The 27,364-nt window shown below is 44.2% G+C and overlaps 1 protein-coding gene across 1 annotated transcript in view; it reads right to left on the bottom strand.

Moving 5' to 3' along the window:
* Positions 1-15,454, bottom strand: part of cdon (cell adhesion associated, oncogene regulated) — a 34,637-nt gene extending 19,183 nt beyond the window's left edge. Inside the window, exons 1-3 of the mRNA XM_044032418.1 lie at positions 14,960-15,454; positions 535-673; positions 63-344 (exon numbers count right to left, since the gene is read on the bottom strand). Coding sequence (XP_043888353.1) covers positions 63-344; positions 535-607 — 355 coding nt within the window. The 5' untranslated portion in view covers positions 608-673; positions 14,960-15,454. The remainder of the gene's footprint in view (positions 1-62; positions 345-534; positions 674-14,959) is intronic.
* Positions 15,455-27,364: the final 11,910 nt, after the last annotated feature.

Below are 27,364 nucleotides of genomic sequence, written 5' to 3'. Positions count from 1 at the left end.
TCCCTTTCTCAACCACGCTGCTTTGAAGTGTGCACACAAGGGTCATTTCTCTGCATCCGTACCTGCTACGTCCACGCGCGCGAGGCGACTGACGACGGCCGGCCCATGTTGTAAGCGTGCCACACACTGATAGACGCCCGCGTGGCTGGACTGTAGCGAGGAGATGATGAGTGAGTCTCCGCTGAGCTGCACACCGGGCTGCAGAGTGTCCCGCTCCAGGAGAAGGCCTTGAAAGCGCCAGGACACCGTGGCCGACGGGGGATTCGCCGAGCAGCGCAGGCGAGCAGCGGAGCCTCGGTTCTGAACCAGGGAGGACGGCTCAGAGCTGAAAGACGGATACTGAGCTGGTGAGGAGACAAAAAGGAGAAAGTTTTAAAGCTTTAGATTTTTGTTACTGGTGCTATTATTCTGGATTTTTTTCATTTAATAAAATATAATAACGAATGAGACACAACAATTACTTAAATTACAAGAACATTTATCAAATTAAATAGAACAGAATAGAATTACTTCTGTTATAAGACAACAACTTACATGAGCAGCTGATAAGCAGAGTCTGGCTGAGACACAGCAAAGTGGACAGGAGGACCCTTAGGCCACTGTCCATGGTGCACTTTGACCCCTGTCAGCAGCCGTGTCGTCCAGCACGTACACTTCCGTCTGTTTGGCAAACCTGCGAGACACGAGGCGAGACAAGAGACACATCAAACCGGAGCTCTGCCCGGAAACATGACAAGCACGCACACAAACAAAGGAGGAGGTGAGACAGAAATAAACTGCAAAATGAAGACGAAGGTAGATTCCCGCGTTTAATCTCGAGCAGGGGACGAAAATCCAGTGGGATCCGAATGAATTCTATATGTCAATCCCTCTAATCTTCACAACACATCCGCTTTGCACACTCCTTGATCTCCACCTCCCACTCTTCTCCTCTGACCTGTCTTGTCTCCTCACCCATTCCACTGTCTCCATGGAGGCGTCTCTGCCTCTCTGACCCCCCTCCCCCCCCCAGGCTCCTCTCTCCCACTGAGCTGCAGAGATCTCGCGCTAATGGAGTGGCTCTGGAGAGACTGTCGCCTCGCTCTTAATATCACTCTCTTGTCACACTGTGTTGCTTCCTCATGGGTTCAGTGTGGCCTGAAGTGCAGGCCCAGACGCACACAGGGAGACAAGAGAAGAGCCAAAGTGAGAGACAGAAAAGAAGTGGAGGGCACGTAATTAGGAGCATTCCTCTATCCTTTTCAACTCAAACCCCCTCTGACCATGGCACCTCCTCCTCCTTTTTCCAAGAGTAATCCATGTGAGCTTTGATCCCAGGTTGCTGGTTGGTAACCAGGGTTTGAGCCTGAGGCCAGAGGGACAATGGCCGTCCAGCTGTGATATTCACACTGGCGCTCTGGCGGCTCGCAGACGTTAGCGGAAGGGCCGACCACTGCTGAAGGGTGGGTCAAATAAAAAAGAAGAAAAAAAAAACCTGATGTCTGCGTGGGATCAGTGAAGTTGAACCTTAACACTGTTCCATCTGCTCCACAATCATACAGGTCCATTTGTGGAGCCTCCTTTCAAGGTGCTAGTATAGTGGCAGAATGACAAGAGATATCCACTTTACAATTGAAACGAAAGGCAAAATATGTACTTTTTTGCCACAATTTGAAGTTTATCCATTAACTTGTTTGCTGAGCACTTGAATGAAAACATAAATTTCCTTTTTGTTATTGTTTGGGGCTGCAACGACTGATTATTAAACCATTTTTAAAATTAACTGCCAACAATTTTCATGATTCATGACTAATATAAGTTCTCTGATTTTTTCAGCTTCTTAAGTGTGAATATAATCTGGTTTCTATTTTGATTTGTGGTCAAGAGAAGACGTTTAAGAACATCATCATTTCGAGGGTTTGGGAAACATGGATCCACAATTTTCATGGACCGAACAACCGATCGATTAATCGAGAAAATATGTCTCCATTATTAAAATAATTGTTAGTTGCAGCCCTATTACTGTTTGCCAACAGATACATTTCTCTTTACATACTGGTCCATTTGTGTAGCCATCTTTGACATTGCCAAAACCTTAAGGTATCAAATATACATCAAAAGCAGCAAATCTGGGTAATGTAGCACAAGTAAGTGTTCTTCAAATTTGCTTGATAAATGACCTCAGTGATTTATCAATTATCAGCTGCTTCACCGCTGGTCGTGAGTGATGCTGCACAGACGTCCACTCCTCTGTGATCTAGCCAATGAGACACAGATGCTTCATTCACATTGCTCGTTCTCACTCTCTTCATCTTGCTCCCTTCTCTCTCTCAGAGGGCAACATGAGAGGAGGAGGAGGAGAGGAGAGGCAGGAAATAATAAACTCTCCCAGCTCCTGGCTCACGCCCCCTTCTCACCCCGAAGTCAAAGGTCAGGGAAGAGCAGAGAGAGAGGGTGAAGCAGCGGGTGTCTGGTGGCCCTGGACCAGCCCCCAGAGGTCAGCTCACACTCTCTATTTCACTCAGACACAGTTTCACACAGACACACACAACAAAAGTGCTTTGAAGAACATTAGGAACTGTCAAAAGGAATCACATGACTTTTTTTCAAAAGTTTATTAAAGAGTCTGAAGGAATTCTTGCAACAAAAACACATCTTTTGGACTTAAGGATTGGACATAGTCATGGACCCTGTATAAAAATAGCAACGTAGTCGTGCGGTATCAAAACAAACTCCTGTCGTGAAGCCGTGACATTCGCCGTGTCAGTTTTTGCAACAAGAAATCCACCTATTGAACAGTAATGGCTGTCAATCACACCGGTGTTCATTCATACGAGCCGTCCTCTAAATGGGAACATCACTGACAAAATTTATACAAAATCATGTCCCAGAAAGACAATTTGAGACTCATTTTTCAATAGACAATTCAATTTAAACTGAGCTCCTTTCACCCCGTGCCTCTTGCATCCTACTTCCTCACCTTCACCTTTAAATCCAGAAGACTGTGTACACATTTGTACATACAGTCCGTGGACATGCTACATTATGTATGCGTCGAGTCTTTGCTCTGCAGTTACAGAGTATGTGCATTCTCATTCAGGCTGATGAAACCCACATCTAAAAAGGCTTGCATTTCTGCAGCCCACGAGTTATAACAGGCCCTGCACACTGCCCTCATGTCATCAGTGGAAACTATCTTTCTCTCTCTGCTGAAATAATGACATATAATTACAATAATTAACAACAGTGCGATGAAAATGCACAGCCACGCACGGGCACATTGGTACGCGGCGTGATGCGAATCCAGCGTTGCTTTTGTCACTCTCTCTTTATCTGTGTATCCCCCTCCTCCAAGGCCCCCATTTTAACCATTCACTTCCTTGCAGGAGGCGTAGCATGTTTGCCACTGCGCCTCTGACAGGGTGCCCCGTGTAAACACACATACACACACAAGCTGCATATCTATCCCATTGATCTGCCGCAACGAGGAAACACAGGGGAATCATTCCTTCTTATCTGTTTGGCTTTCCTCTGACATCCGCCACCATGAAGCCGCCTCAGTGGAGACAGACACTGTGTGGATATCTTGTATCCCTCATCAGAGAGCTATCCTGCTGCTGGCAGGGTCGGCTGCGTCGAGAAGGGTACGTTCTGCTTGCTCCTGAGCAGACGTCCAGACAAAAGCTGGAGTGGCCGAGAGGAGTCTCCTCTGGTCCGGTGTTGATCAACAGCCAGTCCACTCCCTAACTCCTCCGCTCTCCTTAGATCTCCAGACTTCAGAACTTAAAAAGAGATTTCCTTCTCATGTCCCACCTCTGATCTTGTGTTACCCTCTGGTTTTGCACTTTTGCTGGAGACGCACGGCTGTTCTCACACGGCTAGCTACAAACTACAGCTACAAATACCAAAGCACCAAACAGACCCTGCACTGCTGAAAGTGTGTATATATATATATATATATATATATAAAGACAAAGGGACAATTTATGAAAATAAATGAGGTTTGTGTGAGTAAGTTCAAGTGGAAAAGTTCCTTTTTTGGGTGTGGAGGTTGGCCCAGTGTATTTTTGGTAAATATTTGACTGACACTTGGCTTAAGTGTGTGAAAGTGAGGGGGAGAAAAAAGCCCCCTTCAGTCTTTGCAACTTCGTTTTGCGATTATTATAATATCGTTCCACATGAATTCATCGTAAAGATATACCAGACTGTTATAAAACAAAGAAGCTCTGTTTATCAATCTTAGGCGTAGAATAAAACTCAGCAGCGGCACCATCTATCCCCGTGGAGGATGAGGCGGATGCCTGGTGATGACACAGGGAAAAAATAGGCACACTGACAGGCCGCCCTCAGGGAAGGGAAAGGGGTTTGAGTTTGCGGAGGTGGAGGTGGGTGGTGGTGGAGGAGGGGGGGTTTAGCACCTGCATTTCTTTTTAGGCCTCCTCTCTGCAGGAACTACTTAAAGCCCCATCTGCCCCCATGTGGGGCTGGCCCATATCCCTGTCATATTGGGTAAACAGGGACAAAGGCAACACAGCGTAGCATCAAAGACCTGGAGGGCAGAGGAAGAACAGGTCACAACTGGTGCTGCTGCTGACTGAGGCTTCACACGACTGCACAGCTGAATGAGAGCCAATGGCACACACCATGAGGCGGCTCCCGCACTTATTGGTCAGTTCTGATAGCCACGGCAATCGATAAAGTGGCGTGGTACAGATCCAATAAATCAGAAATGGGTTATCTTTCTGATTTAGAGAGAGAATTGTAACGAGTGGCCATTAAGCCAAGAGTTGGAGATAAAGACTTGAAGGGTAAGGGAGCAGCGGGGTGTAAGAGAAAGAGCAAGTCTTTTCTGGTATGATGGTCTAATCTGACATGTGTGCTGAAGCTGATTCACATGCTATACCCCTAACCTGTCTGCACTCGCCCCAAATCTCACTGACAGAGGATCTGCAGCACACACATTCCTCAGTTCCACACACAGAAAGGGAAAGACACACACACACACACACACACACACACACACACACAAGAGATGGGAGATAAATCCAAAACAAGAAGATGAGAGGTGACGAGGAAAGAAAAATATACACGAAAAATGAGAAAGAAAAACTCTGGGAGAGGCGTAAAAGGAGATGGGGGTATTAAGAGGTGAAACATTCACTGCGAGGTGAAAAGTTGCCAAGCCCAGACTCCTTTCTCCTCCCTCTTTCCTTGGCTTGGAGATAAAGACACAAAGATAATGGCTGCGTTCGCATCCACATCTGCCAAAAACTGACTGATGAATCAGCCTAACTACATTCAGCTTGGCCGAGAAATTCGGGAAGAGCCTCCCAAGAGAGGAGACTCTATATAGACCATTACAGGCTTCGTAAGCCCACTGAGGCAGCATGGGGCCACAGAGCCAAGCTAATGAGTGGTATGGCCTAAGACTGTCTGATTAAAGGCTGAGACTTTATTAAAACTGGAACAGGCTTAGAGAAAGGGAGTGAGCTGAAGAAAGAAATAAAAAGAAAGAAGGACATGATTTGGAATCAAGGCGGGGAATCAGGACAGTGAAGAAGAGAGGTCTTGTTTTGTTTTATACTGAGAAGTAACGTGAAACTCACATTTGAGAGGTCTGATCTTTGCTTAATATAAAAAGGACTGTCCTTGTCTGAACCTGGCGTTCTGCACAAAGTTAAGTGAAGTCTCAATAAATCATAGCAAAACACAAAAAAACAAGTGGGACAGCAGAAGACAAATGAGATACATCGTCAAGGACTGTACTCTCTTCAGACACCGCCGTCTCTCTGCGTCTGTGCGGGAGGGAACAGCATTAGCAGTCCCAGAGGCACAGATCCCAGGGGCACGGATCCCAGAACCCGGCGACGCCACAGCCCTGACAACACCGCCGCGGTGGTGTGGGATCAGATGAGTGGAGGAATGAAAGGAGAGGCCCCCAGGGATCAGACAGTCACATCCCACAAAGCCCTGTTTACCGAGGACACACATACCCTTCTCCTCCATTCCTCCCGCCCCCTCCAACACCGCCGTTCACCAAATCCTGACCCTCCCAAAGTGCCAGGGCCGGGACCTGGGAGACAGCGCTAATTCCACCCTGAGGCTTGTTGGCCGAGGACACAAACAGGGGGCTGAGAAGACAGTGGGAGCGAGAGTGGGGACTGAATGGTACAGTATGTAAGACCGATCTTAATTGAAGATTGTTCAGCAATGTCTTGTTTTTCCTGGGAATTTGTGAGGGGGTGGGACGAGAGGGTGGGGAGGTGTGGTTGTTTCCCAAGGTCCTGAACAGCAGGATTAACCACAGGAGTGAAACTCAATAGCGGCCTCGGACACTGGAAACAGATCCCTGGGTATCACCACCATACAAGTCCACCTCGAGACCTTTTGCAAAGCGCATGTAACTAACAACCCTTCCCTTTTGTCAGAGCTCTCTGGGCCCTTCTGGCTGATTTCACAGGCCTTTCAGGCCACAGGGGAACGTCTGTTCAGACGTAAAGGTAATTCTGGTGGAGAGGAGGAATGCACAAGAAGCCCTTCTTGCCTGCAGGGTGTGTTAAAACACTGATCTCCAACATGTGCCAAGAGTCTGATTCATCACGCCAGGCGAGAAGGGAGCTGGGATTGTGCAGCCATGGCACCCGGGCAGAGGAGGCCACAGATCCACATTCCTCTATATCAGCTTCGATTAGAGAGATGAGAGAAAGACACATTGATGCAGGGGAGGAAAAATGATCGAGTTTGCCAAATATCCACCTTCTCTGGGGGAGTTAAGACACTCGCTGTGTTTTTCAGTGCTGTTGTGTAGGCTGTGAACTATGGGCATGCGGTGATCTGATCCAGCAGCCCCCCCCCCCACCCCTCAAACCCACCCGTTCTCCCCTCAGTGCAGTCTCCCATCCCTCCCCAACTCTCCTGGATTCCATCACTGCTCACGTCTCTACGGCAACACGCAGCAAAGACGTAGACAACAGTTTCTGCTCAGTCTCCGCCTGATAGCTCGCTGGCTGCCAACCAAAAGCACTTTCAAACTAAAACATATATTAAATAATGTAATTTTAAACATGTGCAACAAATACACATTGGCAGGGTGTCCAAACAAGAAACTGCATTTTTTAAAAATCAGCATTTAAAACCAGACAAAAACTAAAACTGAATTGGGCTCCTTACAGAGAGTGAAAGTACACATGAGGTTTTTTTTTTCATTTCTCCGGATGATGAATTGACTTTGCAAATATAATGGAGCGATGGTCATATATTCACAGGAAGGAGGAGGAGGAGGAGGAGGGTGTAAAATATTGCCTGTGAATGCTTGAACTCCACAGAAGAAAAAACAAACACATGTTGAAGGGTTAAAATATAATTAGTCTCCTTCACTGATTCCACAAATCTCTTGCAAAAACCCATACAAGCAAACCAGATCCCTTGTATGTACAAGTCTGAGGACCCAAAGATAAATATGCAGTCCCAAACAGAGTGAGTAAACGCTTTATTTAGTTTGTCTAAATGTTTATCCGTCTCGCCTTGTAACACTCCACGCTTGTTGTGTGGCAATCGAGTGATCGCAAAACAAACTCGGCGGCGATACGTCAACACAACACACATCATCCCAGTTTCCACTTCTGGCTCTTGGTCAAATCATAAAAACATGTTGAGGGTTTAGGCCGCGCGACGCTGCAGCGCAGGAGGTGAGAAGCGCTTTGAGTAAATGACGTAGAGCTCGAAAAAGTTGCCAAGATCACAACCTCAATAATAACAGCTAATGATACAGAATCTGTAGCTTATGCTCACTTTTGTGCATATAGGTCTGTGCGCGTTTGCTACTGTGCTAGAAACAGTCATTTACTTCTCATCCGTCACACCACAAATGTGTTTCCATCCATCACCAGGCAGAAACGTTGCTGTTCAATACACAGCGTGTCGAGCAACAAACTCAACGCAGGGATGTTAATGATTAACTGATTAATTGCTGTTCAGAATTCGACTGATAGGAATGTAACAATTCATTAACCAACATCATCTGTTTCTTTTTAGCCGTGTCAATTCTAGGAGACCTCACATAATGAATGCTGTGGTTACAACTCGTACATACCAGCAGGGGGCCCACTTCAGCTAAAGCACTGGCATAATTAGCAGAAGAAGACGACAAAATGCCTTATCGGAAACCCAACTTCTTCCATGAAATTTGTAAAAATGTGAGTACTTACTACTTGTTATGAAGGCCGTTTGCGGGGTTAGCCTGTGAGCTGCACTTTTGCCAGGACGTAGCACCAGTGCAGCTGCAGCTGCAGCCATGATTTGATTGATCTAGCAGTGGATCACTCTTTTTTAAATTCCTCTTGCAGCACTATTACTAGAATAGGGGTATTTTTGTAAAACTGTGCTTCTTTTCAGTTTCCCCCGAGTTTTTTTATTGTTTTCTTTGCTACGTGTACACCAGTGACACTTGGTTCCGTTAGCGTGACTGTTAGCAAAGATGGCAGACACTGATTACATTCTGGGAATGACGTCCCGCCCCCCTACGAGTGGGTCTAAAAAGTGCGAAATTAGCGGTGCAGTTTCAATCCTCGGACCAAGTGTCACTGGTGGGCACGTAACAAAAAAAAGAATGACGATATTTCTCGACTCAGATGAAACTGAGGTGGGCAAAATGCAAAATTAGTGAAGCATTCCTTTAAAGAGCGAATAGAAAAGTTCCTTCATTGCAAACTCTCCTCCAGATGTGCTCCACGATATTTTACCATAATTTATCGCTAACAATTCGCTGACGGTCGCTTATTTACTCATTCAACAGTCAACGGTTCGGGAAAAACTAGCAAAACCAGAACAATGCAGAAGGCTGGACCAAGCATATGTTTTACCCCTCTGACTTAAATTCCTCCACTCACTTTGAACATCTTTTACAAATAAGGGGTTCCGTCGCTCCCCGAGGGGCCACATCTTGGAGGAGGGAAGGCCCAAAATGGCACCCATGACCACAAGTCTGTAGGCAGGCAGCAGAAGCGGCAGCAGCGGTACCCACACTGCCTTACACTCTGATCTGGGAGCAAAACAGCCCTTCAAACAAGTAGCCTGTTTGTCAGACGGAGGGGAGTGCCAGCCACTAGTTTTGCCTTAATATAGTCTTTGCTGAACCTTGTGCTGGCTTTTCAACAGTGCTCACATTGGAGTTCACAAAAAAAATAAAAAAACATGTCAGATGTGACTTATTGGTTCAACATTTGAAATAGAAAGCTGCGGTTTCAAGAAGAAAAGACTATTAACTCTTAGGGCCTGTGCTGAGGCGGCAGACTAAGTAGGGCATATTTAGTAGGGTCAATTTCAGGAAAGGAAAAAGAAATGAATCTTGCAAACAGGAAATCGCTGCTGAGGATGCAAAAAAAAAAAATCATCCTTGCATGCTCCGAGATACTTTGCGTTGAGAGCTGTCAGCAAGTTTGCGGTTCAGAAGTTCATTCACTGAAATCCTCCCCGAGGCTGATGAATCATTTAAAAAGAGTACGCAAGACAAGGGGTCTCATGAAAATTGAAAGTTATGACAAAAAAAAACATCAACTTGTTTTCAGAAAAGAAGCGAGAGTTGTGTAAAATGCCACGTCAAAACCCTCCGGGAGAAACTTTTGTTCTCTTCTCTCACACATGTGGTGTCCTGCATCACGTTTGAGGCATAATTATTACAGCTACACAAACCAAAAAGCACTCCCTTGAATCACAATGAGCATAAAATAAAAAAGTAAAAAGACGCCAAACCATATGGCAAAAAAACTTTGGACTTGCTCAGGACCGACTTTGCTGTGTGTCATAGTCTTTTGGACTTTTCATCACGCCTACCGTTTGCGTATAAGATCACATCATTTTTTTCCTCTAATAACAATCACGGCTTATATCACTGTGTGACTATCTGCAGTTGAGGTAGCGTCATAATCTGCAGCCTCACGAACGCCTTGTGTCTCCTCACTGCGCCGTGTGTGGTATTGGTTTACATTCCCTTATCATATCGAGAATGCAGACGTATATATTTAGTTTGGAGTCTGCATTTCAGTTACATTAACCGAAAAAAAAAACCTCTTGGGAGAAGAAGCAGACCTTGCTGGCCTGCCCATCTCCAGCCTGTGCAGCTCTGTCCCCGCTGCATTTCAGTGGCTGGCTGGAACATCTGTTTCTGCTGCTCCAAAAACTGTTTGTTTGTCTTAACAATTAAGGCCCGATGTTTCTCATTTCATTTCTCAAATCTCTCGAAAGTCATTATCCAGTTTCAGGTCCTTCAAGGTTCTGATTTTTTTCGAAACTCAATACGACCATCTGTTGAAAGCCGGCGTATACGTCGGGGTACAGTCGGCTCACCTTTGACATTTCTAAAAAGGAGCCGTACTGGAGGAGGCATGCCGCCTATCTCTAACCTCCTGGAGTAACACGCTTGCATAGTACAGAGAGTCAGCGCCGGGGCTGTTTGAATCATCTGTCACAGTCAGGACATGGGGGGGGGGGCATGGAAGAAGGTAGGGAGGGGGTCCCCGCGCAGCGAGAGACGAATGCTTTGTGTAGTGAAAGTAATGACGGCGTGAACTCGGAGCAGATAAGAAGTGCTACTAATGACAGCTTCACGTAAACACGAGTGACGCGTTCGGCTACTGCGTTTGCCACAGTGGCCACTTCAGTTTACCCAGTTCCACTCACAGCGTGTCCACTGCATTCAGTTAGGGAGGTAAACAGAGGGTGGAAAGTGTTTTTTTTTCTGTTAGCTCTGCAGCTGCAGGGTGCACTCACCAACCCAGCAGTAACAAGAACTCAGAGTCTTTCTCTGACCTGCCCATCTTTCCCATCCACCCCTTGCCCGTGGCTGCTGGGTGTTGTCAATCAGCACCACCCCGGCTCCTTGAACATCGGGGGCTGTTTGGCATTCTGCCTGAAACTCGCTTGTGTCCATCTAATGGGGCACTGAGCACCACGTCTGTCCTTGACGAATGAGAGCTGAAGTTCAGACTAAAGGCCAACATTTGAAAAAGAAAAAAGAAAAAAAAACACTGCAGTATGACTCAATCGCTGAGCAATGAGAGTAAAAGGATGGCTATGTTTCAGGAGTTCAAAGCCAGGTTTCAGTTTGGGAATAGTGGCTTTGTGGGTCAAACATCGACCATAAACTCCATTTCATCATTAGCCATCAGAGATGAACAAAGTAAACGGGTATGACTTAATGACTCAATGGTCAAAATATTGTGAGGATGATGAAAAATAATGTGGCTGCTTGAAATTCACCTTGTTTTACGACTCTCTGTACTATTTTTCTCGGCCAAAGGTTGATCTTTTGGAGTGATAATATGACGGATCACAGCACAAAAACCAAATAAACAACCAAGCCGCACTGTGATTTGGGTTTTAAATTCACTTACATTCGCTTAAGGCCAGGGCTGAGGTTTGCTGCCTGGCCTAGAAAGCAAGAGAATGTGGGAGGTGCCCAAAATACACTTTAGTCACCCATTTAGACACACCCTCTCCCACCGCACTCACCTCAGATAGACATCCATATTCACTTATCCATGTCCAGATGTAAGGCTGGCTGCATGGAACCCTTTCATTTTTAATGAAGTAATTTATCATTAAGCCTATAAAGTGTGAGGAAAACAACAGAAAGCAATTTATTTTTGGGGCATAAAAGTGAAAAATTTAAACTGTTTTCTCCAAAGGCTTTTCCAAAAACGCGAATGTATTTAATTAGCAGTGACATAAAATTGTCAAAGACTTGCATCGGAAGTAATTGTTTGACGTTTTTGTTAAACAAAAACGACAAATGACGAACCGCTTCTCCACTTTGTTGACAGTTAATAGTCTGTCAATCAGTGAATCGACTAATTACGTACAACCTCGCTTCCTGGTTTTTACCTTCACTCAACAATCATTTGTCACTGGCGGAGCATGTGTGGTTGCATGATTAAAATACCGCAGCACAAAAATCAAGAGAGCCATTATGAGAGGCAGGGGCTGGTATCATTACACATGCTTACATTCAAATTGCCCACTTAACATAGTTCTTCTCCTGAAGCAACATGTGTTTATCATTAGCAGGCAAGCTAATGGCTCAAACATTATTCGAACTCACTTAATAGCATGTGCTTTGTGCGGGTCCCCGTCTGATAAGAGCTGTGGCACTAATGGTTTATTCATTTCCCTGCAAAAGTCCAAAGAAAAAAGAAAAACACACTGTGAAAATGTAGAGAAAATAGATTCTGAGGCTCTGTTGTCAAATTCAATCACATCCCTAATACATACAGTGGCTGTGGGGAAAATCCCACACGCTAACGACACGGTCAGTTAAACTAAAAATACTACACAGATCTTTATGCTCAGCTCAAAATAAAGCAGCTTTTGGTCATACAGTGTGTGGACGCCTGGGTCTGTTTGTTTTAACATCTATATCAGTAAGTAAGCTTTTTATTTCCCACAAAAAACTGACAGCAACTAACAAGAGGAGCAATTAATAATTCAAATTAGAAATCTTTTTTCTTACACACTGAAAATTGAAGCTACAGGGCAGGAAACCAGTGATATAGGGAGGCAGAGACCAGTTTCCCCACAGACTCAAAGCAGCCACAAGAGAGATTGTGGTTAAAGAGAGGGAAAAGGGTAATAAAAAAGAAACCGTGGAGTGAATTAAGTTAAAATTAGGGAGGTCGAGGACTAATCGCCCCTCGCTACAAAATGGAGTACATTCTGTTATGAGACACTGAGGGAGAACCTTGGTTTACACTTAGGCCACTGACACAAAAGAGCAAATCTCCCTCTGCCGCTGTCAAAAAGCTCACCCAATACTGGAGAGAGGATTTAAGAAGCCGTCGGAAGTGTCTCCTTGTCCCCCCCAATGGACGCAACAATGCACGAGCAACTGTTTGAACTTGAAAGTGTTTTATCGGAGGGCAGCCATGTGTGTCCCACTCACTGGATGTCATGCATTCGAGAGGGACTCGGGACTTTGTTCTCGACAACTTTTAAGTGTTGGGTTTTTTTCTGAGAGTCACCCCTATGTAACAAAAGTCCCTGTGAAGCTCCGATGATAGGGGTGAACAGCGGCAGGAGGAAATTACTTTTTACGGTGTCATCCTCCTGGTTTCAGCCCCAAGGAAAAAAAAAGAAGAAATCATCTAATGCACAACATTTACAGTCCGTAACAAAATATCCACATCGGTGTTGTTTTTAGTCTCATCCTTAAAAGTTCCTGACATGCAGTGGAGCACATCACAACACAGAAAGAGGACCTGTGTGCAATAAGCTCATTCACACAACTGTACGCTCTGCCGAGATTGTTTGTTGTCGTTTTTTTGTTTGTTTTTTTACAAATCAAACAGTTGTTCTTTTTTTTCCCCCAAATCGAGAGCAAGACGACCAAGAAATGTGAAACCGAGCAAGTCAGAGCAAAGCCCAGCGCGTTTGATGATCTCAATCGGACATCATTCACACACAACTTAAAAAAAAGATTCCACGTGTTTTCAATCCTTCCATAAACGTATTAAAGTAACTTATCCCACGTATAATAAACACATGTTCCCAGTCAGTAAACAATGACACTTTCATACAGGTGAAGTCACTACTGTTTGCCTTCGCCTCAAGTACATTCTGTGCACTTGCCAGATTTTACGTCAATATTAACACACATTTTTTACCAACCCTACTTTTATGACACCCCCTCAGGGGACTGATCTAAAACAATAAAGGCTCTCTGTCTTTAGAGGAGAGAGAGAGAGAAAAAAGAAACAACCTTCAAATATTAGTCTTAGCCACCACGTTTCTGCACAGTGGTGAATGTGGCAGCAAAGTCGGCTCCTAAACCAGCGTCTGCCATCAAAACAAAAGTACAACTTTGGAACAAAGTCGTCCCAGTCCATTTATTTTTATTTTTTTTAATAACTGGGACACCAGTGTGTCAACCGAGGGACATGTTTGCCATTTCTAAAAAGGAGGAGGAAAAAAAAGGAAAAGAAGGAAAGAAAAAAGAGCTCTTTCATGTTTCAAAGTAGAAATGCAGCCGCAGGCCATCTGTTTTCAACTGGGATGTGAAGTTTACCAAACAAATATTGAGAGCTCCTTCCTTATGAGCAGAGAACAGAACAGATAGCTGCTGAACAAATGCACAATTTCTCGTATTATTATTATTATTATTATCATAATAAGATAAGATTTAATACAGTTGACTATGGCGATGAGGATATGACTTCATCAATAAATAAAACTGCATGAATGGTACCTGCATTTACCTGCAAGTATATACTATATGATAAGATGAATAGCTATAACACACTTGGCAATATCATATTATTTTTAACGCCAATAAATCTACCTGAATTCAATAATAAAAAAATTAATAGATTATTTCCATTGTCACAGCAACTAAACGCCTCCCTTCACACTTTTTCTGCTACTTTCAACTTGTTTATATCGTTTTTGTATCGGCAGTGACAACAAATATTCGATATGGTGCAGTCCTACTTTTCAGGAAAATAGAAATATCGGGAAATCGAGCTGTTTCACTGCTCACTCGTGCATGATGAGGGTTTTCCTTAAAACCCTGAAGGCACCAAAACAAATTGTGTAGTTCACTGTAGCTAAAGCAACACATTCCGACACAGTTAACACAACAATGCTAGGGGATGCTACAAAGCGTTGAAATGCTTCATACCGTTTCATACTTTCAACGAGAAAATATGCTTCATTCATGAATGAAAATACACACATAATATTATTAATATCCGTACACGGGCGCCCCGAGTTTACCAGGCTGAGTGAACGCTCTGGGTCCACATTCACCACAAAACAGAGTAAAGGAAACACGGAGAAGTTTCGGGGGAAAACACTGAAGAGCTCTTGTCTTTAAACGCAACACTTTCTCTCTTAATGTTTTCAGTTGGCCTAGTACACACACCGAAGCCTCCCCCGTAAAACCCTCTACCGACCCCGGGACCGGGACCGGGAGTCCCCCCCTCTCTCTTACCTCTCGTGCAGCAGGAGCGTAAACGCTGCGAGTCCTCGGCTGAGTTAGGAGCAAGACGCATTCTTCTGGTGGCAAATCCGCACCGGGCCCTCCATTAGACACGGGCTAAAAGTGCGAGGCGACGGCGGGGACATGAAATCAGCCGGTGGTGGTGGAGGAGAGAAGAGAGGGGGGTGGCGAGAGTTATCGAGAGCCGCAGAGCAGCGCAGGATTCTGGGGCCAAGGTGCGACGACTTCCCCCTCTGGTCTCCACCGGAGAGTTTTCTCCAGGGGAAGTTTGGAGTCCGTACGTTTGGATTGTAAAAAAAAAAGAAGTCCCAGCGTGTTGCGTTCAAAGACAGTGTCTCTCTCTCCCTCTGTCTGTCTGTCTGTCCCGTTATTGTAACTTCTCCGTCTCAAACACTCGCATCTTTGAAGGCAGTGTCGAGTTGCTCAGCAAATCATGGCAGAGCCGAGGCTGGTCGTCAAACCAGGAATGTCCCAACCCCACAGCCCAGCACTGCTCCTGAGGAGAGGAGAGGAGGAGAGAGGAGGGGAAGGGAGGGGGGGGGAGGAGAGAAGGGGGGTGTTACCCATATAGACTGTGCATTAACAAGTTTTACAATCTAACGAGAGAGTGAGAGAGTGAGGGGGAAAAAAAGAAAAAAGAAAAACTTCCTCCTTCCTCCTCTGAGCACACTTACCTGTGTGACTCTGGGTCAAACCACCTCAACTCATATATTATCTTTTGAAATTAACATTCACACCACAGGTTTCCTCATGTTTATTTTGTGTTTTGTTATTTTTTTTATTTCTAAGTACATAATCCTGGGATAACATACTCTGTTAATGACCAGGGCAGATATTACATCAGTTTAAAAACAAATATACATCACAGTAAAACTTGATTTTCTCATTTTTACCTGTATGTATATATGTACATATATATATATATATATATATACTGTATATATATATATATATATATATATATATATATATATATATGTATGTATATATGTATATATATACATATACATATATATATACCATGATTGCCATAGATTGTACTTACTTAAACCTCACATAACGTATATATATATATATATATACATATATGTAAATATATATACAGTTGATGTATTTTCAGAAACGCAGTTTTCAGGGTTGATAAGAGGACAAAAGTTATTGTTTTTAACATGGCTCTTTTGAAAAAAATATCTTTATTTACTTGAACTAATAAATACAGTAAACCAAAAACCTCCATAGTGTGGCTTCAGAAGCCGTCAGTGAGCGTAAGTGTTTGCCTCTGTTGGCGACTATTTCAGATTTATCTACGGCACAAACAGCCTTAATCCCAGCACCACCTTACAGCTATAAAGACAGCTTTCTCTCCTCTTTTTTTCTGCAGTGGAATACACCGTACCTTAATCCTGCTCTCACTGGACCCATTGAATTGAATTAACGTTATGTGGGGGGGAGGGTGTTTGAACAGCTAATAGCTACGGGTAATTTCTGGCATCAGACTTGCTGGTTGGACGGCCTGAATGTTGGTTGGCTGCGGCCGTTTCCTCATCGTTAGGTGAAATGCCTTCCCGTAGAGAGGCGGGTTAGGGGAGGGAGCTGCGAGTGAGAAACAGTCATCTGTTGTGCGTATGGGCATGAGTAAACAGCATAATCATCTTTGAGGCAGTAATTATGTGCTCCAGCGTTGGCTGGGCGGCGGCAGTGGTGGTGGCGGCGGTGGCAGGCCCACCCTGCTTCAGACAGCAGGTGCAGCTCACCATCTGACAGCTGACTTCGACGGAAGGTGTGATCCAATCCTCCCGAGGCCGGGTCGACCCAGTGAGGGCCTTCGGGCAGCGAGGGCCAAAGCCAACAAACCAGCAAACCTCTGACACAGGAGGAGAAGAAAAGAAAAACAACACACAGAGGAGGAGGAGGAGGGTGGTGAAGAAGACGAGGCTGACGATGGACGGATACCTCAACTCTGTTTTCACTAACAAGAGATGGACCGTCCGTTTTTTCCGTTCAACTTATTTCTGGCTGTTCAAGAAGTTTTAGCTTTCTATCTACATGCTGAAATTCACTCTCCAACACCAACGCCTCACCAGGCATTACATGAAGGCTTTATGGACTTTCTTTAGTATAACACTAAATCTTTTTGTTGCTTTATAAATCATTAATAAAGCAGGTGTGGACTTAACCAGCTCTTTAATTCATCATGCAGGAAGACAGCCTGACCTCAGAACTCAGAGTTCAACCCAAAATCAATTAATCACAAACATGGGAATGTTTATTGAGTTTCCCCTTAGGAGAACCGAGTCATCCCCATACATTTAACATTTCTATCATTGGTATGACAATTATGGACTTACTATAGAGCAGTTTGGAGATTTATGGCTGTGTGTGTCCGCGAGGCCTGAGGGCAGAGGAGGACAACAGAGTGCCCTTTGACAAACCAGACAACCCCAAAAAAGTTGCTTTTCTTTATGTCTTATTACTGGCTATAAAGTTTTCATGGACGATTTATTAAAGGTGGTGTAAGTAAATTTTCCTCTGCCGCTGACCCTGGTGCGCTGCCAGAAGCTGGTGGTGATGGTTTTGGTCACTTGCCAAGAGCTTCAGCCATCTTTGCATTTACAATGCAACAGATTATAATGCCCACTCTCTCAGCTGCACTGTTCCTTTTATGCAGCACGTTCAACTGACGTAAAAAAACAGAACTTTACATGAAATACATGAATGTTCCAGCTGTTTAAGTTTGATGTACTGTACCAAAATTGGCCAAGGTGTTCTATGTATGTTGGCTTGGTACAGTATGGTATGGCCCCAACCATTCCATTCTTTGGTACCCTTCCTTTGGGGTACCAGAGTAAAATGGTACGGTACAGTTAGACCGGCCACACCTCCGCCCACAACAGTCAGCTGTTTGGTAAAAGCGTCACTCCCTTGCGATTGGTTTAAACGCTCCATGGAAGTTGATGCAAATTCCTGCAGTTTATTCTCATACAAAGCTTGACGTCACAAACCTGGCAGGGGGAAAAAAAGAGCTGCTGGATGTCCTCCATTGTTGTCTGTTGTGTTCCTTCGATGTTGTTGTTCGCCGACGTTGCAAATCCAGCACAGACCACACCCCAAGTAAAGGTACTGTCTCAGTCGAAACGCAAGCCTGACCCAGAACTTTACCATTCCAAACTGTACCAAACCAAACGATGTCATGATGGAAACACAGCAATAGTCAAGTAATAGGATTTCTCTGATGCCATAAACACAACGTAAAGGAGGTGCTTGTCTTGCATCACTTGATTTACATTATGCTGAAAGGTTATAATGGAATTATTTATCAATAACATCACAAATGTGTTGCCAACCCCAGCTTTAACATATGGACATTGCCCTGAGAAGGTTCATGTGAGCTATTCTGCGTGTATGTAGCTGTCGATGCAAACATTAGCTATGAAACGAGAAGAAAAACTTAAACATCTTCCTTCAAACACCTGGGTTGTACGTTTTCCTTCCTAACCTACCCACTTTTTTTAAAAAAATGTTCCTGATTAGACTGATTTTCATTTGTTTTTGCTTCATCTTTGTCTCCGTCCCTCTGTCGCTCCGGGTCAGGAGCTGGTTGGAGATGGAGACAGAGGCTCCGGGTTCAGAGGAGGGTGAGCAGGGTGATTGGACACAGTTGCATGTGAAAGGCCAGAGAGCGGTGAGTCGACAGGGAGCAGGGTCTCCACACAAAGGGCCAGGGAGGGGCTCGGTGGGGGCGGGAGGGGCGACCGAGGAGGAGAGGCCATGCTGGGAACCAAAGCTGACAGCACAGACACTTCTTATCCACCGAGGGTTCGGCTGTCTCTGGCCCCCTGGGGTACACACTCACTTATCTGTGTGGAGCTGCCAGATCCACACTGTTGATCTTCAGAGCGACTTCAGAGAGCTGCTGCGGCTCTGCAGAGGCTGCAGAAACAATGAGTACACAAAGAAGCAGTGACCTCTGTCCCACATTTAACTGATATGGCGCTTGTTTCCTTAGTCATATCAGCCTTGATCAAATATCAATAGATTACAACACACTTTAGCCAACACAGGATCACTTCTTGACAATCGAGCAAATGCTGTTAAAAATGGACATTTTTAAAACACTGGCTGATATTGCAGAACTAGAAAGTATGAAGATGTCAATGTGCAAAAAACTGCTTGTTAAGGCAAATATTGAATCCATTCAGTCAATCACATGGTCGCATGTAGGCATGGTGAGGACAACCTGCTTTAGCTCAAACCGAGCATCACAATTATCTAAGTGACTTAAATTCTATTTGCATGCACAATTCTGGGGTGTAAATGCGTTGTTGATGCCAGAGGTCAAACAATGTTATGCATAAAAACCTTCTCTGAATGCACAACCCATTGAACCTTGAAGCAGAAAAACTCTTCAGCTGCAGAAGACCACTTCTGCCATTTTATTAATTCTTAGTGCTCACACAGCATGGATCTGTGCCACAGGTGCACCCTTGATAAATTACTGTGGGAATAATAAACAACTCCTTATATGGACATCCTGGGGGGGGTTATAGGTCACATCTTCTTCAGGCTTTACAAAAGGTATGTTTATAAAGTTGGTCTATAATTTTCATCAGGTTTTGCTGGAAAAAAAAGGATATACAACACTCTATATTGCACATTTGTGTAGCCTCTACTTAATATAGACTTTCTATTCTATTCTATACTACGGTAAGAGTTCTGTGTTCTGCATTTGTAAGCAGGGGCTGTTTGGGGTTGGTACACTGAGCCGTGCTTTGCTGTGAGGATAATAAGCCTTTGACCACTGTCAACAGACTTTTTATGACCTACAAAGCAGCTCAAGGTTCTGTTGACTAAGTCAGCAGGGGCCCGAGCAACGCCTGGCTCCCAGCACTATTAAAAGGCACTTTCAGATAACAGGAGTACCATCCCTTTCTTTGGGCCTTGTCAGGGTTTTTGTGGATTGGTCAGCAGGATGAAATAAAACAGCTTTATTTTTAGGCTCCTGATGTAATGACTAACATTTGCATAGTTTACCCACAAGCAGATGTTGCTGGATTTCACTTGTTCCCTGTGTTTTTGTACGGCACTTAAGCGTCTTTTTTTTTTTTTTTTACAAAGCTGAGACAAAGACATTTATTTGCAAGCTTTTATTCGTTTTTATAAGACAAGGAAAACTTTGTGCAGGGCGAAGAGATATATACGAGAGTGAGAAAAATCACAATTTTACAACGTAGATGAAATGGATTTCCCCTCCGAGGGCTATATATCGTCTCACACAGACAGGTGTGTGTATAGTGTGTATATGGTGTGTCTTTCTTGGGTATATGGCTGCGGTCAGGTGTGTGTGTGTGTGTGTTCAGAGACATGTAGGGAGGGAGGGAGGGAGAAAGAGAAATTTGAAGGCACTCCTCTCCATCTGGTTTCTGCATCACCGTGGTGGGATCACATTATCCCTCGTAGGCTCTCTGGGAATTTCATCAGTCTGTAACATCTCACTTATTCACACGTCTCCCCGGGCTGTACCATGTACGACAATCCTGACCGTCCCTCCTGACACTTCAGTGACCCCCGCACATCCGGTGGTCACCTCTGAAGCTGCCCCCTCTACCTCTCATGTGAGAACTACTGTATATATACACATGAACAAAAACACTGCTACTGTTTAATAATATACATGTGTTTTAATAAAGCCTTTGCAGGTACGGAGTTACACACACATTCCTAGTATGTTAGTTTGGTCTTTAAATTGTCTTTGTCACATATGATAGGTGAGCAGCAAAGTCAAGAGAGGAAGATAGAACGAAAGAAAGACAGAAGGAAAGAAAGAAAAGTAAAGCAACCAACCAAGAAAGAAAGAAAGAATTGAGATAGATAGATAGATAGATTTAAAGGTTTAAAGATTTCTATTTGTGTCACAAACACATTCCACCTGTTGCATCTTTGGCTACTTTGAGCCTCTGCACTTGCTGTAGCGGTGAATCCCAGGATTGCTTGGCTTGTGGAGATTCCACCTGTTGGATGCTTTGTCGTGGTGAAATGGAAGGCCACAGCTCTACAGTATTTCAGCAACTACGTCAACTACTTCCTCTGCACTATATAGGTCTTGCATGAGCTGTAATCTCGATGTGAAGCAATGAAAACTCTCCCCCACTCCTGCACTATATCATGTTCTGTGATTTTCAAATCATGTGGACGTGCTGTTCCGGCCTCATCCCCAACCTCCAGGGCAGCACTGACGTGGAGCTGTCATGATGGAGTGTTCAGGAGTTGGTTTTGGTGGGCATCTGGGGAATCGTGGAGCAGGAAGAGGCCGAAGTGAAATATCATTCCTGTGTAACGCTGATCTTTTCCTCTGGTCCCACAGGCTCATGGTGACCTCGTGATTTATGGAGCGGCGCGGGTGGAGCGGATCAGAATACAGCTGCCCCACAGCTCCGCACAAACATGTGCCGGACCCACGTATCACTGTGCGCAGCCATTTGAAAATCCGCATCCTCAAATGATCACAGCTGTTCCTAGAAAAGAAATTAAACAAAATATATCTGCGCTTCCTCCCCATTGTGTCGCTTTGCCTCTGTGAACATTCAGAGATTACGTGTGTAAAATTTCACCCTCATTTCGAATGGCATGAAGTGATGTAGAAAATTAGCGAGATGAAGGGGATTAGGAGCGGAGACGACGAGCGCTTATCATCTCCCCGTAGCAGTGGAGTGTAGCCATGGAAACAGGAAGTGAGCAGCAAGCGTCCAAGATGGCCACCAGCTTGTGAATGGGCGCATTCCTCAACGGCAGGGTGTCTGACAGAGGGAGGAGGGGCGAGCAAGTGTGTTTACTCTGAAAAGGGACTATATAAATAGCAACTGCTGCTGTTTTAAGGACTTCCTGTCACTAGGTATTCCATAAAACAGTAGTTAAATAAACAATCACTTTCCCATTGGGACTGCCTCGTCTACACTGAAGTGAGGTCTGCAGCGGGTTCAATCCAGGACCCCGGCGTGTGGATTTTAAAGCCCCAGACTGGAGTCATGGAGCTGTTACAGGTCACCACACTCTCTTTCACTTGCACCCCGTCTGGTCATATAACCTCCACAGACTCTTTCACACAAAAAAACTGCGACACAATTCCACATTCTGCATGTTTTTTTTTGTTTGTTTTTTTCCCTCAGCCAATTTTCAATGAGCTCTAATCATTGTTTTGTTTTTAGCCACGTGTGTGTGTGTATGTGTGTGTGTGTGTGTGTGTGGTGCTCTTCTCTCACTGACACAATGTCAGGATTCAGGACACCATTATCAGTGGGTTAGACATTGTTCAGTGTGTAGCAGCCGGAGAGAAAAATGTAAAGTGGTCATCAGGAAGTAAAGGAATAAAGCCAGGGTCTGAATCCACTCCATTCCTGCGAAGTTTTTAAATGTTTAAATCTGAGTTTATTCTCTTTTCCTTTAATAACCAATGGAATGTTAAATTGGCTTTCACTCCATGGTCAAATGACTCTGCCATGCACCCAGGTTTTTTATCAGCGTTGGCTCCAGTCAGCGTAAGTGGGAACACCAGCAGTCCCAGGTGAACGCACTGATTTCTTCTTCGTCTGCTTCATTCAAAATTCCATTTCCCTCATTTCCAGTGCGACGTTGAGACGCACGTTCGTCCTCTGGCCGAGTCGATAGCATAAATACTTCAGTGATTTGTCACGATACAAGCACAATTTGATTTGAATAAATGTGCTTCCTTGCCGTTTTATAATCTTACAAACATTAGATACTTACAATTATAAGTTCCAGAGCAGGGAGTGCAAAGAACAAGCGTATTTTCAAACAATAAAGTGTTGTTTGCTCCTTAAAAAAATGTTGTTTGCTTCATGTAAAGCTAATTCCATACAAAATTCCTCCAAAAAATGCACATTTTCCTTTTCATTCCCTTTGTCCCCCCCTTTTTTTTTTAATTAAAATACATATAATAAAGCAGAATCATCACTGTGATGTAAACATCTTAGGCTAATGAAACACACAGAACATGTGGATTAGAAATCTGTTGAGATGAGGTCAAAGACAAGGACAGGTGACTGAAGGAAAGGAATCTCCGGTAATGTCCCACCTCTACACACACACACACATAAATGCTTATACATGTCATTACACAAACACACAACCATCTACCATCCGGCATTGTCAAGAAGGACACCATCCGTCATGCTGCCACCGTGCGAGACAAGGTCAGGAAGCTGTCAGCGCACATACCTGAGCGCAGCTTCTGCGGCGAGCATGTGTCGACCTTGAAGTGAGCGCATACCCAAAATGTTTGGATGTTTAAACTTATCTCATCATGGCCTTTGGACATTATTGGCATTCCCACAGGTGCTAAAATAATCCATAAACAGAGGGCTTTGGTATGAGCCGAGGCCTCGCGAGGATCATAAAGCATGCCATCGTTTGTTTGTTTTCAAGGATTTGAGCAGGAATGTAGAGATGGAAGTATGATTGACAGAAGAATCTCCGGCCCTCTTCTTCCTTTTTTGTCGGAAACCCTTGTCTCGCTTCAGTTTAGCGCGTTGCTCTGGTCAGACACACCATCTATCCGGCGGAAGATATCATCTATCTCTGTTCCGCTTTTTCAGCGAGGGCCCAGGCACACAATCACTGCAGGATATCAGCAGATAATCACTGTGGAGCCACAGGGAAATGTACCAGGAGCAAACTAAGAAGATTTTATGTCTGTGTGTGTCTGTGTGTGTCTGTGTGCTCGTGTCTGTTTACATTTCCCCAAGTCTGTGTGTTTGTTTTCCAGCGTTGCCGTATGGATTCATGTTTGGTCTCTGCGACCGCATGATAATGTGACTGCTATCTAATCACTGACAACAAGACACGAGAGTTTTGTTGTGCGTTCAATCACACCCCGCGAGGAGTGACTCCCCGGAACAAGACGGGCCCGTGTGGGGAAATCTCCGGCAGATGTGAAGTGAAGACACTGATGTCTTCATAACAACCTCTCGTGTTTTCTCTCCCCCATGTAACTCACGCTATCTCACCCAGCTCCTGCCCCGTCTCCTTTCTGCTTCTCCCCCCTCATGCCTGAGAGTCGAGCTCAATCCATGAACAATCTGCTCCATTCTGCAGCCTCCTTGCTCCATAAATCGTCGCTCCCGGGGGGAAAACTGGGAAGACAGTGCAAGTGGGAGCCAGATAGAGCTGTCTGAAAACACTCCTGTTTCAAATTAGGCTTGCTGGACAAAAGTCCCCCGGACTTGGACATTGAATTCGCGTCTAATTCCTGTATCTTATTTCACCTGGCGCGGTGGACAGATACGTGGTGCAGTGTCAGTGTCTCTGTTCCTGTGGTCTCTTGCATGATCAGGCCACTGAATGTGTCTTTACAGCCCAGTTAAAGGCGAGTAAAACACTCTCTCTAAAGAGAGCCATATATTTCACGGCCTGTGTGCTCCCACAGTTAATGTCCCAGCCCAGCGTGAGCTCGCCGGGCTTCCTCCCTCGTTCTGCCTCTGCGCCCTGATGGACTGAGGTCACTGCTTTTGAGTTGTATACTCGGAATGAAATGGGGCGCAGTGAAACGGAGAAGTGTAATTCGGTGCTTACACATGTGAAGACGGTGGGATTAGAAGAGTTGACATGTGTCTCTGTCGCTACAGATGTGTTTTTGCAGATTACACAGTTACACGTGTTTTACGTGTATTTACATGCGTAAAAGGTGGATTAACACAATCAGTATTGTGTTTTTTTATGTCTGACTGTGGCTTCCTCTGCAAATATTGTGTGATTGAAAGAATTCTCTCATTCCGGGGGGATAAATACTTTTCAAAAATGTCCTTATTAATAAACATAAAGGACCAGTTTGTGGTCCAAACACAAACAAAGGGCTCATTTTACATATAAAGCAACCAAAAAAGGTGATAGAGCAAGTACACCATATACTGAGGCTAGGACAGGTTGGCCTATACCTGTGTTTTCTTTAGGACTGTGTTTTTTTAGATTGCACACAGATACAGAGACCTTTAAAACTACTCCGTGACCTGCTTTCACTTCCTCACGGGCTGTTAATGGCCACAACTGGACTATCAGCGGTGCAAGAAAAGCTCCAGAAACTCTTGTTGTTACTTTTCACCGTCGTTTATTTCTCCTCAGTGGAACAATTATAGAGGAGAGCATATACTTCCTGTTTACACCGTCACATGCATGCCGAGTTTAAATGATATACACTGTCAAAAGAATTGAGATCCATAGGAAGGAGATCGGAGTCAGCTCAGTGTCCAAACAAGGGTTTAATCTTGTACAAGAGGAGCATTCACAAAGCAACACACACAGGCCAGTTACAAAGTGAAGACTCCCTGTCTTGTAGGAATCGCAAGGTATTTATCTGTCTCAATGGGTCAGCTATCACCCTGCCATAAGGTGCAGACCCCCGCCTCTGTGGGTTTGTTATCACCTTGCCCTCAGTCGCAGACCCATTGTCTCTATTCACAAGTTACTTCAAACAGTTCCTAAAACAATACATATGGTCACTGGCCAAAATCGCATCCAACAGTTACATTAACAATACAAAGAGTGAGTGGTCTCAGGTCACATCAAACGGTTGCATTGAGCATTTGTCTTCATGTATTACATGAGGTGCATAATTCCCATAACATATCCCTCCTGTTTATGCTTAAGCATAATTATAACAAATGTTTTAGAGTGTGAGAGCGAAAACCCTATCGAGCAGTTCAAAACATTCCAATTATCAATTTTCCTTCTAGATAGGGAAACTCTCTCACGGTCCCGCTGCCCCGGCAACCACACGCAGGTACTCCATTTGATCAAGGCATAAAAGCATACATTCAAAAACATTTTGATTATATTGTTACCCCAAAATGAATTCAATGGTGACCAATTCAGAACACTACAACTTCTAGATTTCCTGTAGTACCATCATAATCAATAGAGTAAACAGCAATTATCCTTTAAACCATGGTGTTATCTTCATCTAACATGTATCCATATAGATCATCATTTGTCAAATCAGTCGAACATTTCTGGTGCTGCATTTTTGTCGTCCTCTCGGTGGTCATCAGTAGTTGGGACTCTTTCATGCAGCATAGTTGTTTTTTGTTTTGTTTTTCAAAGCGGTGTCCTGAGTCTCTGTAACAGTCCTTCTACATATAGGGTGATTAATCCATTCATTGCCTTAGATGCTGCCATCAGGTGCTGTATTAGGAATAAATGTACAACACATATCTCCAAACATTCTACATTATACAGTATTCCTCCCTTTTCAGCAACATCATGTCTCAAGCCATCCTATTCTGCCATGCCATTAAACTAGTCTTATCTAACTCTTGATGTATGCTTCCAATTGCTTCCTTAGTGAAGTCAAAAATCTCTGTTGATTATAATACACATTTTTATCAATCCACATTTTTATTAACAGTTCCCCATCAAGCCAGGAGTGATCAAACCAACCTGCTGGTGCATTTCTCTTTATAACACTCCTTGAGTATTTTACACATATTTTACACATCTCTTGTTTCCCTCAGGACACAGGGAGGATTCTCGCTCTTGATACCAAACGAGGCAGTCTTTTTCAACCCCCCAAAACTTTATTTTCCAAGGTTTGGATCTCACAAGGCCCCCTGTGACGGCCACAGCTCTAGGCTGCCCCGGAAACTAAATCTAACTTAAACTCACTTAATTGTGACAATAGCACACGCATTGTCACTGCACCTCTCCTAGTGTCTCACCTAGATTGTGTTCCTATTGGTCTATTCCTCATTTTATCATACCTGGCCTTATGTCACTATATTTAAAATAAGGAATGCAATTGTGGTCATACATGAAACAGTTATTAAACACAGTTTTAATTCTGGCATGGTGAATGCTTCTACTTATCTGACTGGCATTTGTGCTCTTTTGAAGTGTGTGATCCATTGTCTGTCTTTCAGCTATGTGTACTGCTGTAGGTGTCGACAGTAGTAGTTGATAGGGCCCTTCCCAGCGTGAAGCTGACCACTTCACCAACACCCAATCTCCTGGATTGATTGGCCCTCCTGTGGGTGCTGGATCTGGTTTTTGATGTAGTCTGTCTTGAGCATTGTGCTTAGAATACATTAATCATGAGGCACAAACAATTTTTTAGTGGTTTTAACATCCATGTAGTCTAGTCTATCGTGGATACCATCCCTCCTGTTGAGACATGGGTAATCCCATGACTCAATATTGTAACAAATTTAAACAAATTCTTTTTGTCTTAGATTAGTGTCTCAGATCTCACCTTCATACCATTACAGTGTTGAAGTGGCAATTTACTACCGCCTTCATCTTCTTCAATTATTATTCTGCATGCTTCAGTATCGTTTAGAAAACAAGTTTTATGATTTTTAACCAATAGGGTGACTATGGCTTTTGGTTCTTACT

Source organism: Solea senegalensis, linkage group LG8, assembly GCF_019176455.1.
Source record: "Solea senegalensis isolate Sse05_10M linkage group LG8, IFAPA_SoseM_1, whole genome shotgun sequence".
Classification (NCBI taxonomy): Eukaryota; Metazoa; Chordata; class Actinopteri; order Pleuronectiformes; family Soleidae; genus Solea; species Solea senegalensis.
This window is presented reverse-complemented; position numbering and strand designations above follow the sequence as displayed.